This window comes from Gavialis gangeticus, unplaced genomic scaffold, assembly GCF_001723915.1.
Source record: "Gavialis gangeticus isolate Ggan-Ray unplaced genomic scaffold, GavGan_comp1, whole genome shotgun sequence".
Taxonomy (NCBI): domain Eukaryota; kingdom Metazoa; phylum Chordata; order Crocodylia; family Gavialidae; genus Gavialis; species Gavialis gangeticus.
This window is the reverse complement of record NW_017729015.1, coordinates 15,423,697-15,436,365: the sequence shown is the minus strand read 5'-3', so window position 1 is coordinate 15,436,365 and position 12,669 is coordinate 15,423,697. Positions and strand designations below refer to the sequence as shown.

The 12,669-nt window shown below is 56.5% G+C and overlaps 2 protein-coding genes and 1 long non-coding RNA gene across 3 annotated transcripts in view; all 3 read left to right on the top strand.

Annotated features, from left to right (window-relative positions):
* The first annotated feature begins 359 nt into the window (after positions 1-359).
* Positions 360-7,807, top strand: RNF19B (ring finger protein 19B). The gene is made up of 8 exons (XM_019512329.1): positions 360-711; positions 2,645-2,789; positions 3,202-3,364; positions 4,008-4,122; positions 4,652-4,792; positions 5,088-5,295; positions 6,021-6,152; positions 7,068-7,807. The coding sequence occupies exons 1-8, from the start codon at positions 375-377 to the stop codon at positions 7,519-7,521; spliced, it is 1,695 nt and encodes a 564-aa protein (XP_019367874.1). The 5' UTR covers positions 360-374; the 3' UTR covers positions 7,522-7,807.
* Positions 7,808-10,725: 2,918 nt separating this feature from the next.
* The window catches only part of LOC109294095, a 6,599-nt gene continuing 4,655 nt past the window's right edge, over positions 10,726-12,669 (top strand). The window contains exon 1 of the long non-coding RNA XR_002096464.1: positions 10,726-10,738. This is a non-coding gene — a long non-coding RNA (uncharacterized LOC109294095). The remainder of the gene's footprint in view (positions 10,739-12,669) is intronic.
* Positions 11,222-12,669, top strand: part of TMEM54 (transmembrane protein 54) — a 5,350-nt gene continuing 3,902 nt past the window's right edge. Inside the window, exons 1-2 of the mRNA XM_019512330.1 lie at positions 11,222-11,347; positions 12,433-12,626. Of these exons, the coding sequence (XP_019367875.1) occupies positions 11,335-11,347; positions 12,433-12,626 (207 nt within the window). The 5' untranslated portion in view covers positions 11,222-11,334. The remainder of the gene's footprint in view (positions 11,348-12,432; positions 12,627-12,669) is intronic.

Below are 12,669 nucleotides of genomic sequence, written 5' to 3'. Positions count from 1 at the left end.
TAGAGCCTCGGGGCATAAAACTCAGCAGCGGAGCTCAAGGAGGAGATTTTACCCTTCCTTTGTATGGAGGGAAGCTGTAGGCAAACCTCTGGTGAGATGGCTCAGTGGGTCAGGAAGATCGTGGTGGGGCTTTGGTGTCAGTCAGCGTCAGAGGCAAGATATCTAGCTAATCAGATAATGATGGGTGCTGTGTTGACACACTAAGTGTGTCACAAATCTGCATCCTCCTTGGCTTGGTGGATGTTTTGCGTCTGAGCCAAGTGTGCTTCAGCTCTGCATGTGTGGTGTGTCGAGCAAACAACTGGGTTGCCTGCACAGCTTGGATTCTGAGTGCATGGATTGGAAATAGCCAGGGGTCACTGCTCACTGCTGAGATGCAGTTTCTGAAGTGGGGCCCTTATGTGCTGCCCAGAGGAGAGATCATTGATACGTTCTGGTATTTCGAGTCCTGTATTCCCAAGACCGCTTCCTGCCTTAGCTCACCTGGTGTCTGTCTCTGTCTCAGTTACGCAGTTATTGCCTACGGCTGTGCCAGCTGCCCCAAACTGACCTGCGAGAGGGAAGGCTGCCGGACAGAGTTCTGCTATCACTGCAAGCAGATATGGCACCCCAACCAAACCTGCGATATGGCCCGTCAGCAGAGGGCCCAGACGCTGCGGGTACGGACAAAGCACACCTCAGGCCTCAGTTACGGACAGGAGTCCGGACCAGGTATGGATTAGCTAAGCTTCTCACTCCCCATTAGGACCGTTATACTTTTGACACTGGGAAGGACCCAACCTTTGAGCAGCACTTCCTGAGATCGGAGCAGGGTATTAGCACCTTGCAGGCTGTTGGGCATAGCTGAGGTTTTCCAGCCATGATGGATGGGTCAGCTGCAATGCTGAGTGCAGCTTCCTTTCCTCTCTCACAATGTGATAAACTTCTGGCCAGACGGGCTCGTTGAAAGCTGTTGGAATTCCCCCTCCAGCCCCCGCTCAGGTGACAGCACACAGTTGGGTTCTCTTTGCACGACTGTTCCCTTGATCCTGCAGACGCAGTAAGCTGTAGTGTTAGTGGGTGCTTTGATCTTACAGATGTTCTCGTTTCTTACTGATCTAAATCTTAAACAGCCACCAAAGGGAAATTTGGCAGTCTCAACTTGAGCGCTAGCTGGTCTCTGCTGTAGACAGGAGTAGCACCATCGTTTCATCCAGCATAGCAAGCTTAGCTCTCTTCTCTGCTCTGTGTTAGCAGTACCAGCCTCTGTTAGGGCGAGATGCCAAACCACAAACTCTCTGTGTTGCCTGGTGAAGAGCAGCTGTCTTCAGTCCAAAATATCTACAGAGCTACAGGGGTTAAAAGTGTATTCATGATTCTGAGAGCGAGCAAGAAAGACCAATAAATAGATTCTTCCCACACCCTAGGACAACCGAAATGTGTTACTGCTCTTAGCATGGTACTAATAATAATCCCTGTTCTGCTTTCACGGTAGCTGGCTGAATTAGGCTGTTGATGTTAAAGGCAGCTGAGCTGCTACTCGAGGCTAACACTCCCCATAACTCCCCAGAGTCTTGTCAATGGGTGCTGTAAACAGTACCCCTGGCCCGTGACAAGATACAACGTGAAACCAGCAAGTAAATCGAGTTGACTCAAAGCTACCAGGGGGAGCTTTGAGAGAGTTTCACTATCGAGAGAAACAAAGGATTCCTTTAAGAAACACTTGGATGCCTATCCTGCTGGGATCATTTGACCCTTGCTGACTGCCTGCTCTTTGGCAGGGGGCTGGACCCGATGATCTTGCAAGGTCCCTTCCAGCCCTAATGTCTATGAAATCTATGAAAGGAAAGGTGCCCCCTGTTTCCCCCTTGCTGAGCTAAACTACAGGGACTAGTATAAGGCACAAGTTGATCTCTTAGCTGTAGACTGGGACTGGGAAGTCTTTAAAGAAAGGCAGCAAAACTCTGACTACATGAAGGTATGCTTAGATCAGGTACACTTACTGTACTGTAGGTGGGGGGTGGACTTCATCTCACCTCCTTGCCATGCAGTAAAGTGGAGCTCTGAGACCTGCACAGATTAGATACAGAGCTTCCTAGACACTGAAATCTTTATCTGCAGTTGTAAGCACAGCTGATGCCCTCGAAGAGGGGGCTGCCCTTCAGAAATCTGGGTCAGAATTTCTCTGGTGGTCTCCCCTCCGGGGAGAGCAATCTCTGCCTTCCTGGCCCTTGGATCATGTTAATGGAGTGGTTTAAAAATGGCAGTTGCCAACGTTGTTGGCTCAGCTTGCCTGGGGCAGGCATTAACTCTCTTACCTGACTAAATAAATGTGTTCTGGACTCGATCTCCTGCCTGACCTAGAATAAGCTTTAAAGTGGTCCCTGGTTGCCAGGAAAACAGCATCAAACTGTACTTCTGAGTGTCAGCATGGAGAGGGCTGGCTCCCCACCTCTATCCTGCTGCTCGGGCAGCTGCAGCCATAACCAGCCTGCTGTGCCCACTTCTGTTCCACCTTTGTTTGGAGGGATGGTCTGTGTCAAGTCCTCCTAGTCTGACCCAGCCTCAAGCTCCCCCTAAAACAAAATCCCTTTTCAATTCCTGGAGGTGACTACAATGCATTGGATTTGACTTCTTCCCTTCCTTTCTTCCTTCTTCCCTTCAGCTGATGACATCAAGCCATGCCCACGGTGCAGCGCTTACATCATCAAGATGAATGATGGGAGCTGTAATCACATGACCTGTGCCGTGTGTGGTTGCGAGTTCTGCTGGCTGTGCATGAAGGAGATCTCCGATTTGCATTACCTCAGGTGAGGTGGGGCATGTGACCCTCTGGACACTACAGCGTGTCTCACATTGATTATGTTTTCATGTTCAAATGGTAATTTCTGCCCTTCCCTCCCAAATACTCATTATCAGGAGCCCATTCCTACTTATTTCAGGGAAAGATCTTGGTGCCCTCCCAGTATTAGCACCAGGTTGTCTCACCATGCCTCACTTTTGGAAGAGCATGAGGAAAGCTCTTCATGGGATGACTGTTGCCTTGGGCATGAAGGGAGATCGGCCAGTTTGAAGGGCCAATAGATCTGGGGAGAGAAGGAAGCTTGTCATGCTGTATCTGCTCATTCCCATGGGGATCTGCTGGTTTTGGATGCTGAATGATCTTAAAAGTTGTCTTCTCTCCAGCTGAGGGCTTAAAAGTAATGCTTGTTTCCATTACAGCCCTTCTGGCTGCACCTTCTGGGGCAAGAAGCCATGGAGCCGTAAGAAGAAGATTCTCTGGCAGTTGGGCACATTGATTGGTGCCCCAGTAGGCATTTCCCTCATTGCTGGCATTGCCATTCCTGCCATGGTCATTGGGATCCCAGTCTATGTTGGAAGGAAGGTAAGTGTGAAGAGCTGGAGGCATTGTCTATGGGAGCCTAGCTGTCTGCCAAGGAGTTCAGGCTTGCTAAGAGGAGGACTTGTCTGTACAGCTGGGCTAGTGATCTGCAGTGGGCTTATGCAGATGGTGGTGGCTTGACAGCCTTGGACACTGCGGTTCTTGGTCCACAGAAGAGGTGCTTTGTGAGCACTGACATTGTAAGGCTTCGTACTGCAGTCCCAGCAGGGCTCCACTATGAATCTAGCACGTCCCAGGGGAGTGGCGGAACCGACATTCTTGGCCCAGTTGGCTCTTATGACGTGAACTCTCGTAGTAACTGGACCCTGAAATTATATCCAACTTCACAGAAGCCACCGGCCTGACCTGGATTTGTACCAACAGCGTAAGGGTGGGGAGGCTCTCAATCTCTTTAGTCAGCAAGCTCTTTTGCACAAGCATTGGGAGGAAACTGCAGGTATAGCATTGCTTCCAGTACATCCTCCCCCTTGTGCACAGAGCCAGCTGGTTAGTGCTCATGATGGTAATTGGATAATGTATATCATGAGTGTAAACGGCTGTAAGGTCATGAACAAATGAATTTTTCGGGCCGATGTTTGCTCGCTGCCTGGAGATCTGTATCCTCACCCACTCCCTCTTCTCTCAGATCCACAGCAGGTATGAGGGCAAGAAGACCTCCAAGCACAAGAGAAACTTGGCTATCACTGGTGGTGTCACCTTGTCTGTCATTGCCTCCCCAGTCATTGCTGCTGTCAGCGTTGGTAAGTAGACCTGGCCAGTGCTCCATTGTATTTCCTCCATCGAGCTCTCTTAGGTTGGGGTCTGACAGAGGTGGCCCAAGTGGAGCTCAGACATCCATCATGTGCCCAGCTGGCTTCTTCCCACTCGTCTAACATGCCGCCTACAGAGGCCGCAGGACCTAGCATAGATTGGTCACAGTGAGCCTCTATGCATTGTTTCTGCTGAGGCTACTCTTCTTTCTTCAGACTCTGTAGTCCTGGGATGCTGACACTATAACTTGCATTGGAGGCCTTTGTTCCTGCTGTATTGCTCTGTTAGTTCACACTTGGTTTCTTAAGGGGTTATAATACAACTGGCTGTGCTGGGCTGTGCTGTGGGGTTGGCAGCCTTACTTTGTATGACAGCGGTGCTGAAAAGCTTAGGTGGGGACCCAGCTGTGCTAGGGGCTCTACCAACCCAGAGCAGAAAGGCTGCGTCCGTCCCAGCCTAGCACAACCACGTCTCGCTGCGGCCTGTTGGCCCTCTGACTCAGAGCCTGTTCTGTTCCAGGTATTGGTGTCCCCATCATGTTGGCCTATGTCTATGGTGTTGTGCCCATTTCTCTCTGCCGCGGCGGTGGCTGCGGGGTCAGCACAGCCAACGGGAAGGGTGTGAAGATAGAGTTCGATGAAGATGATGGGCCAATTACAGGTAAAGCAGGAATCTTTTGCTCTTTGCATCCACGCGGCCAGAAGAGATGGGGCCCATGTGGGAGGGTGACCGTGGTGCTGGACTGTGGGGGCTGGGAATTACAAGCCATTCTCAGTATCCTCAGACTTTTACTTGGCTTGGTTGCACAGTGGCACACTTCCATTCTCCCAGCACTAATCAGTTAGGTGAGGCCTTTACCAGGGGAATCCTAGCCTGGTCCTGCTGCTAGTATCTGAAAGGAGAGTGGGGCTCCTGGGAGCACTTCCCTGTAAACTCTGTCCTGTCCTTGTCTCAGTGGCGGACGCTTGGCGGGCCCTGAAGAACCCCAGCATTGGCGAGAGCAGCATCGAGGGGCTGACCAGCGTGCTGAGCACCAGCGGGAGCCCCACGGATGGGCTCAGCGTCATGCAGGGCAACTACAGCGAGACGGCCAGCTTCGCTGCCCTCTCAGGTGGCACCCTGAGTGGTGGAGTCCTCTCTGGAGGGAAGGGGAAGTACAGCAGGTAACCCAAGTGGCTCAGCTGGGGGGCAGAAGGGGTGGGTGACTGTGAGGCCTGTGCTGCTCCCAGTGGTTGTGTGGACTGCTTGGCTTGCTTTGTTCGTTCCCATATGCAGCAGCCCCAGCACAGCTGGGCCTTCCGTTCCCCACATCTGTTGATGGGCAAGAGGACGAGGTTTGGGGTTGGTGGACAAGAGTGGAGATGGGAGCCCATGGGAGATGCATTAGTCACTATGTAGAGCTCTTGCAGCTGTCTCAGTGACCCAGCCCTATACGTCAGCCTCCTCTGGTTCCCCAGTGGCACCGAGAGAATGCGGAGCTGCTGCCTCCCGAGTCACAAGGTTACACCGCAGTCTTCCTCCCAACTTGTCTCTGAGTCAGCCGGTTGTGTAATTGGAGGCAGGCATTGAAATTAGAGCCAGAAGGTGATTGTGACTCTGCTGAACCTGGAAATCTGCTCTTCCCAGGAACTGCATGCGTCACAGGCATAAACACAACCTGACCTTTGTCACAGGAAACAGACTTGGGAAGGGATTTGGGTTGTCAGAGCCAGGAAAGAGGTTGACCTCCAAGCTGCATCTGGTTTAAACTTGCTGTAGAGTTGCGTTAGCATGGGGGGCTGCCTGCTCCTGCTCACTGGTCCTTGTCTTGAGACTGTAGGGACAAGGCTGGATCTTCAGGGGTTCCCAGAGGCTTTGCTGACTGGGTGTTTCCCTGTCTCTTCCCCAGGCTGGAGGTGCAGGCGGATGTCCAGAAGGAGATTTTCCCAAAGGACTCAGTCAGTCTCGGGGCAATCAGTGACAACGCCAGCACTCGGGCGATGGCAGGCTCCATCATCAGCTCGTACAACCCCCAGGACAGGTACGTCAGCCACGATGGGGCAGGGGGATGGGCTGACAGTGTCCCTGCAGGCTGGTGCTGGAGGGTGGGTGAAGACTCTTATTAGCTAGTCCTACCTCAGTGCGAGGAGAAGGATCCCTCTATTTTCCTTTCCAGCTACTGCTGTAGTTTGGCACCTCTGTTTTAACACCTCCTTAGAGTAGCTCTTGCTTTTGCGTGAGCCTGTGGCAAACAGCAGAGGCTCCAGTTTCTTAAACAAGCAGCTGCCAGGGCCATTGGTGCCTTTTGCTGCCGTGGGCATCATCTCTATGGTGCTTGTCACCATGCAGCCTCCCCCGGAGCCTCTGTCATTCGTTTCTGTGTTGGGGGCGATTTAAAAGTCAGTAATTGGAAACAATGGGATGCTGACGCGTGCAAACCCATTGTCTGCCTAGGAATAGATTTTGCAGACTCTCTGCTTCTAGGATTACAGACTCTGCTTCCATTAAACAGAAACCTGCCAGAACAGTCGGTCGTGGTCTGCCCTAGCTAAACACTCCTGCGTCTGGAGTATCATGTCCATACTTAGCATTGCTTGTGCCCTGGCCATATCTCCTCTTATGTTTCCCTGGCTCAGTTTTACATTGAATGAGGACACAGGCCAGTTAGACACAAACTGTGCATACACACCAGAGGATGAGGCCTGTTCCTAACTGGCAATGCAGTTAGCTTGCCTGCCTCTGTGTGCTTGCTTCCCATAACGGGGGGGTGGGAGGTCATGTCGTGGCTGCCATTAAAAGGGATTAAACCATTGCTGGTCTGTCACGTAGTGTGGTGCAGTGAATGCTGCCCATGGTCTCTGCCTTGGTGCAGTTAAGCTTGCTGCATTGGCAAGTGCTAAGATCCACAGGCTCCCTGCAGTAAAATCAGTAACTGAGGGGGTGCTTGCTCCTGCAGAGAATGCAACAACATGGAGATCCAGGTGGACATTGAAGCCAAACCCAGCCACTACCAGCTTGTGAGTGGCAGCAGCACGGAGGACTCTCTCCACGTCCACACCCAGATGGCAGAGGAGGACGAGGAAGGTGAGGAGGAACAGGAGCAGACCTGCAAACACCAAAGCTGTGAGCAGAAGGACTGCGTTGCCAGCAAAACCTGGGACATCACCCTGGCGCAGCCCGAGAGCATACGGAGCGACCTGGAGAGCTCCGACAGCCAGTCAGACGACGTGCCAGACATTACCTCGGACGAATGCGAGTCCCCCCACTCTCAGACTGCTGCCTGCCCCCAGACCCCGAAAGCCAGAGGTGCTGAGAGCCCAAGTGCCCACATGAGCCACTGTGCCCAAGCCGAGGGCTGCAGGCCAGATGATGTGCTCTCTCACATGGAGTGCATTGAAGCCAGAGTATGAAGCTGCCTCTTCCTGAAGAGCACACTTGCTGTAGCTGCGTTTGGGGGCGGGGGCTGGGATTGCGTCCTCCCTGGCTTCTGTTTCCGATTCTCTGTCACTCCCCCAGCCCGGCCCTGGGGAGATGCCATTTCTTACGTGACAAAGCCCCCCCTTCTCCCTCTGTTTTAATTTATTGACCCCAACGCTTGTTGGTGCTCCGTGCGAGTGTACATATGTATGTGTGTGTCCTGTGTGTCTGCAAACATACTGAAGGACTGTTTTAATAAAGACTTCCATTGTCATTGGACTTGCATCCAGCTCTTCCTTCTCCAAGACGTAAGACCTGAAGGCCTTGTGGGCCACGACTCCCTGCTTTGGTTCCTTCTTCCCCCTCCAGCTTCTGAGAAGGCTGCTGTGGCCAGCGGGGTCCGTATGGAGGGGGTGGAAAAAGGGTGGGATTGGTACAGAGGGGCCTGGTTCAGATGCGGGTGTGGCGGGCAGGCTTTGTTCTCCAGCTGTGTGTTGCTTGATCCAGTGTTAGGAGCTGGGGCGGAGGGAACTACCGGCTGCCCTCTGCAGGCCTGACTAGAGGTATTGCTGGTTTGAGGCAAGACTCCAGATGGCATGCGGTCTGCTTGATGTACGTCAAGGGAGCTGGCTCCCACTTTGCTCCTGGAGTGGCTAGGAGGCAGCAAATGTCCTCTGTAGAGTGGGGAGACCCCAATGAAATGCAGGATGGCTATGACACAGCAGCAATGATGATCCCATCATCCAGGCAGGCAGGAGCAGGCGCAGCCCCCCGTGCTAATGCCATCTCCTCCGTGGCTGCACAGAGAACGGCAGCAGTGTGGTGTTAGACTTGGTCCCTGTATAAGCCACTGTCGTCTTTCTCTTCTGCTCCCCACCCAGCCATGCAGCTACAGCTGATCATGCTGTAAAGTCCTGTGGCCTTAATGAGAGGAGGGATGGAGTGGGACTAGCCAAGCGCTCTGAGCTTGGCTGCTGTGAGCATCGGTGGTGAGAGGCCTGCCACTCTGTGGACTAAGCTGGGTTACTTGGACAGATGGGTATGGGCTCCCGCCTCAGTCAGGTAAGTGTTCTCCCCTGGCATGGGGCTGTGTGGAGGGGCTGCAGTGTGTGGGCACTGACGCTGCAGACTCCAGACAGAAACACCTCCCCGTTCCTTTGCCTCTTTCCCCACCCCAGAAGCAGCAGCACAATCGGTGCATGTGCAGAGAGAATGGGGGAGCATGTTGGGGGAACTCCCCACAGCACAACAGCCCACCCCACAGAGCTGGGGATGGGGGGACTAAGCCCTCCCAACTACATATAGACGCACATGATGTGCAGGTACTGTGCTGGGCTACGGCTTCTTGCTTTCCACGCCCTCAGCTGTGCCTGTTGCTGGAATGCAGACCCTCGGTGTGTCGTCTTCCCCCACGGGCGCTGCAGAGAGCATCTCGAAGCCCGATCAGAGACTGTGGCTCTGCAACTGCGCTCCTCGGCTGCAGCACCGGTAGGTGGCAGGAGGAACTGCAAGGGAAGCTGTGTGAGACCTGTCCCTACAGACCTAGGAAGCAGCGGGGATTTGGGATGTGGTGAAGCTAAGAGAAGGGGCCGTGCAGCAGCGGCCTGGAGGAGACGAGGCCTGACCTACGAGGGCCAGGGATGCTTGCCGGCATTGAAGGCATTTATGCTCTTAGGCCTTGTTCAGTGATTCCAGGTTGGGTGCGGGGCTTTGACTCGGAGGGAGCTACACCTATGTGGGGCCAGGCACAGACGGTAACAGAGGGTGTCTGTGCAAAACCTGCAGATCCCACATGTCCCAAACCACATCCTTCCCTCTCCTGTCCCTTCTTGGCAAGGCAAAGCTGGCTTCCAGCAGGGAGCTGTCCCTGATCCTAACCCCTCTCCCTGTGCTTAGCTCACTAGCAGCCACCTCTGCCAGGCAAGCCGGGCACCAGTCATAAGGGAGGGAGCAAAGCGCGATGCCAGCCAGGCAGGGACAATGCCCCAGCTGGGGGGACGCACACGCCAGGCACTGAGCATCAGGTGCACTGGAGCAGGAGGCGGCCGAGCAAATCGTGTTGGGCATGGAGCTCGGCTGGAGCTGTGGGCGGCTTGCTCTTCAGCCAAACTGCCGCTTGCCTCGTGCCAGAGCTCTTTGCAAAGTCCTTGCACCTCTGCTTTGGGCGGGCTTGGCTTAGGAAGCCTTTGGTTGTCTTGCAAGCTCTAAGCTTTGCAGTAGGCCGTACTGGAGGCAGGCAGGCCCCAGAGGGGAAACTGTGGTCCCCTTGGAGCCCACAGGCATTCGGTGACTGCCTGCCCCAGGCCTCGGGCTGTGCTGTCGGAGGGCTCGGTTTGGGGCCTTTCTGCGCAGCTCGGGGCTGGAGCTCTTGCCCCACGTGTGGGGAGGGTGTGGAGGACTCGGGAGCACTGCTCCGGAGATTGAGGGAGCCTGGGCTGGCGGGAAGGGGAGAGCTCCCAAGTGACAGCGGTGGCCTGGTGGCTTATGCTTGTCCCCAAGGGATGGGACAAGCAGGGGCTCCGAGTCCAAAGCCTCAGCATTGCAAACCACACTTACCACTTACCCACTCCGCTGCACCTTGTGTCGCAGCCTCGAGGGCACAGGCCGTGCGCCGCTCTCCCCAGCCGCGCCGCTCTTTTCCTAAGCGGTTTCTCTCGTCTGGCCCTCGGAGGTGTTCTCCTCGCTCTTCCAGCCTCCCTGGAGCAGCTCTGCCCTCCCCCTCGTGCACCCTTTTCTGCTAGGATGAATCCTCCATTCGAACCAGCTCCTCGCGTCTCCCTGTGCCGCGGTTCCTTCCGCCCGGGATTTGCGATGCTGCAGCTGCTGGCCCGAGAGCCGCCCGACTCCTGGCTTTCCCCCAGAGAGGCTTGCTCTGCACTGGGTTCGAGATTAGGGGGTTGCACGCAGGGGGCAAGCATCACTGCTGTTATCTCCATGGCCGGCTGCTCTGCCAGGCCTGGCCGCTGTTCAGGTGGGTTTGCGAGCTGCGGAGAGGCATGGCCGGAGGGCGCTGCTCTGGGACCCAGGGAAGGGCTCTTTCAAAAATCAGGGAGCGATCCTCCCAGCCAGTTTTAAAGCATCTGGCTGGAGTTGGGATGCAGTTGCCTTCCAGCGCATGCTCCAGGGGGAGAGGAGTGCGTCGGGATGGCATTTCTGGTGCCTCAGCAGTACACGGGGAGCTGCCGCTTTGCTCCCCCGAGCGAGGGACTGGTGCTGAGATGCCGGGGGCTGCAGAGCAACGTGCACGGACTCACTGGGGCCGGCGGAGAGCGTGGAGCAGCTGGTAGGGGCAAGGGGGACAGTACGAAGCTGCCCTCCGAGCTGGGCCAGGCCTGGAGAAGTGCCCGCTGTGAGGGCCGGTTTGTGCAGCGGCTCCACGGTGCCCACGTGAACTCCATCCCGTGATGCTGCAGCCTGCCCCTTGGCTGCAGGCCAAGAAACGTGGAGCAGAGGCGTGGGTGGGAAGCCGGGGTCCCTGCCAGGTGCCGGAGGGCTGGTCCCGCCGGGTGCTGGGGAGAGGCCCACATACCTAGACAACTACAGGCAGGAGCTGGGAGCAGCGGTGGGTGGGGTTTGAGCTGTGAATCACCCTTCCTGGGGCAGGGAAGGTGGAGTTTAGCCCTTTGTTCCCAGCCGGGGGAGCTGGTCGGACAGGAAGAGCGGATCCTGCTGCAGGTTGGTGGGGAAGGTGGGTGCAGCACCTGCATGGCGGAGCGCGCAGGTAGGAGCTGGGAGCGCGGCCTGCCTGCAAGGCTCCCCCAGGGGATGGACGCCAGAGTAGCCATGGCCTGATCCCCACTGCGAAGATGTGTCGGCTCGGTGAGTGGGGTCTTGTGGGGAAAGAGGCGCCTTGGACAGAGGGGGCAGGAAACAAGGGGCTGTAGCCAGGGGAGCCCCACGCCCAGTGCGAGCCTTGGGCCCCGGTCTCCCCGTGGTGCTGGCCCTGCAGGCATCACCCACCAGGCTGCAGGGGCAGGGAACAGACCCCCAGGCCACAGCATTGCCCTCCTTGCTTCGCCCGTGCTGCCCGAGGACCTTGGGGGCGCAGCTAGCTGAACGCCTCTCCCTAGGAGCCCAGGTGCATGGCACGGCCTTGAAGCCGAGGCGCGGGATGCACCGTTTGCTCGAGGTAGCACGGAGCCAGGAAGGGAAACGAGGGCACCGGCCATTGCACGCTGCAAGCTTGTGGCCCCGGGTGGTGGGATGAGAGGTGCTGGGTGAAGGAGCCCCAGAAAGCAGGGGGCCCCCTCGCCTACGGCACAGCTCTCTGCACCGGGTCCCGGCCTGCTCTAGGTGAGCAGGCGGCACAAATCTTGGTCCCACCCCGTAGCTCCCAGGTTTCTGCAGGAGAAACCTGTCTTGAAGCCCTCAGGGGAGTCCCCGAGCTCCCCGCGCAGCACGGGCCTGGCTTGCCAGCCACGTGGGGTGGGGTGGGGAAGGATATTTCAGGACTGGATGTTTGGCGATGGGTTAATCTTTAAAGCAATCAGGTTTTATAGGGAGTGATGGCACTTCCTTGTGGCCCACCTGCTGTGGGCTTGCCAAAGCCAGCTGGTGCCTCTGCCCAGCCGGGGGTCACGGGGCCAGGGGAGCGCCCAGCCTGCTCCTGCCAACGTGGCTCGGGGGTGACCGTGAGCCCCCCACACCCTCAGGCAGGGCTTCGGGCTCTGCTTTATGGCAGGGAGCAGCTGAGGTGGGTAGCCACGGGGCTGGATAGGCTCAGCCAGAGCTCACGCACCTTCCCTGACGCCCGGATGTCGGGGCGGCTGCCCAGCCCTGGCCTCACTGCGCTCGGTGCCCGAGGCCGGCGGGACTTCGAGGCGCCGCTCCGTGTGCGTACGTGTCCCGGGCCCCTGTGTTGCTGCCGGGGTCACTCCCAAGGCTTGACCCCGTCTCTCGCACAGACAACCTTGACCCTGGCGGGCACCAGAAGCTGCTGATGAAGACAGGGCTCATCCTGATCGTCATCGGCCACCTCAACTTCATTGTGAGTGCCCTGGTCCACGGGACCGTGCTGCGCTACGTGGCCAACCCCCAGGACACCGTCTCCCTGCAGTATGCCATCTCCAACATCGTCGCTGTGAGCTCCACACTCCTGGTGCGTCCTCACGGCTGGCGGGGCACAGTGATGGGGGACGGGG

Bases quoted from the DNA above. Each gene is read 5' to 3' on its own strand.
- RNF19B (XM_019512329.1), top strand. From the start codon at position 375: ATGCAGTTTCTGAAGTGGGGCCCTTATGTGCTGCCCAGAGGAGAGATC. The intron at 2,790-3,201 runs GTGAGGTGGGGC...TTTCCATTACAG, and splicing joins TCCGATTTGCATTACCTCAG to CCCTTCTGGCTGCACCTTCT. The intron at 4,123-4,651 runs GTAAGTAGACCT...GTTCTGTTCCAG, and splicing joins CATTGCTGCTGTCAGCGTTG to GTATTGGTGTCCCCATCATG.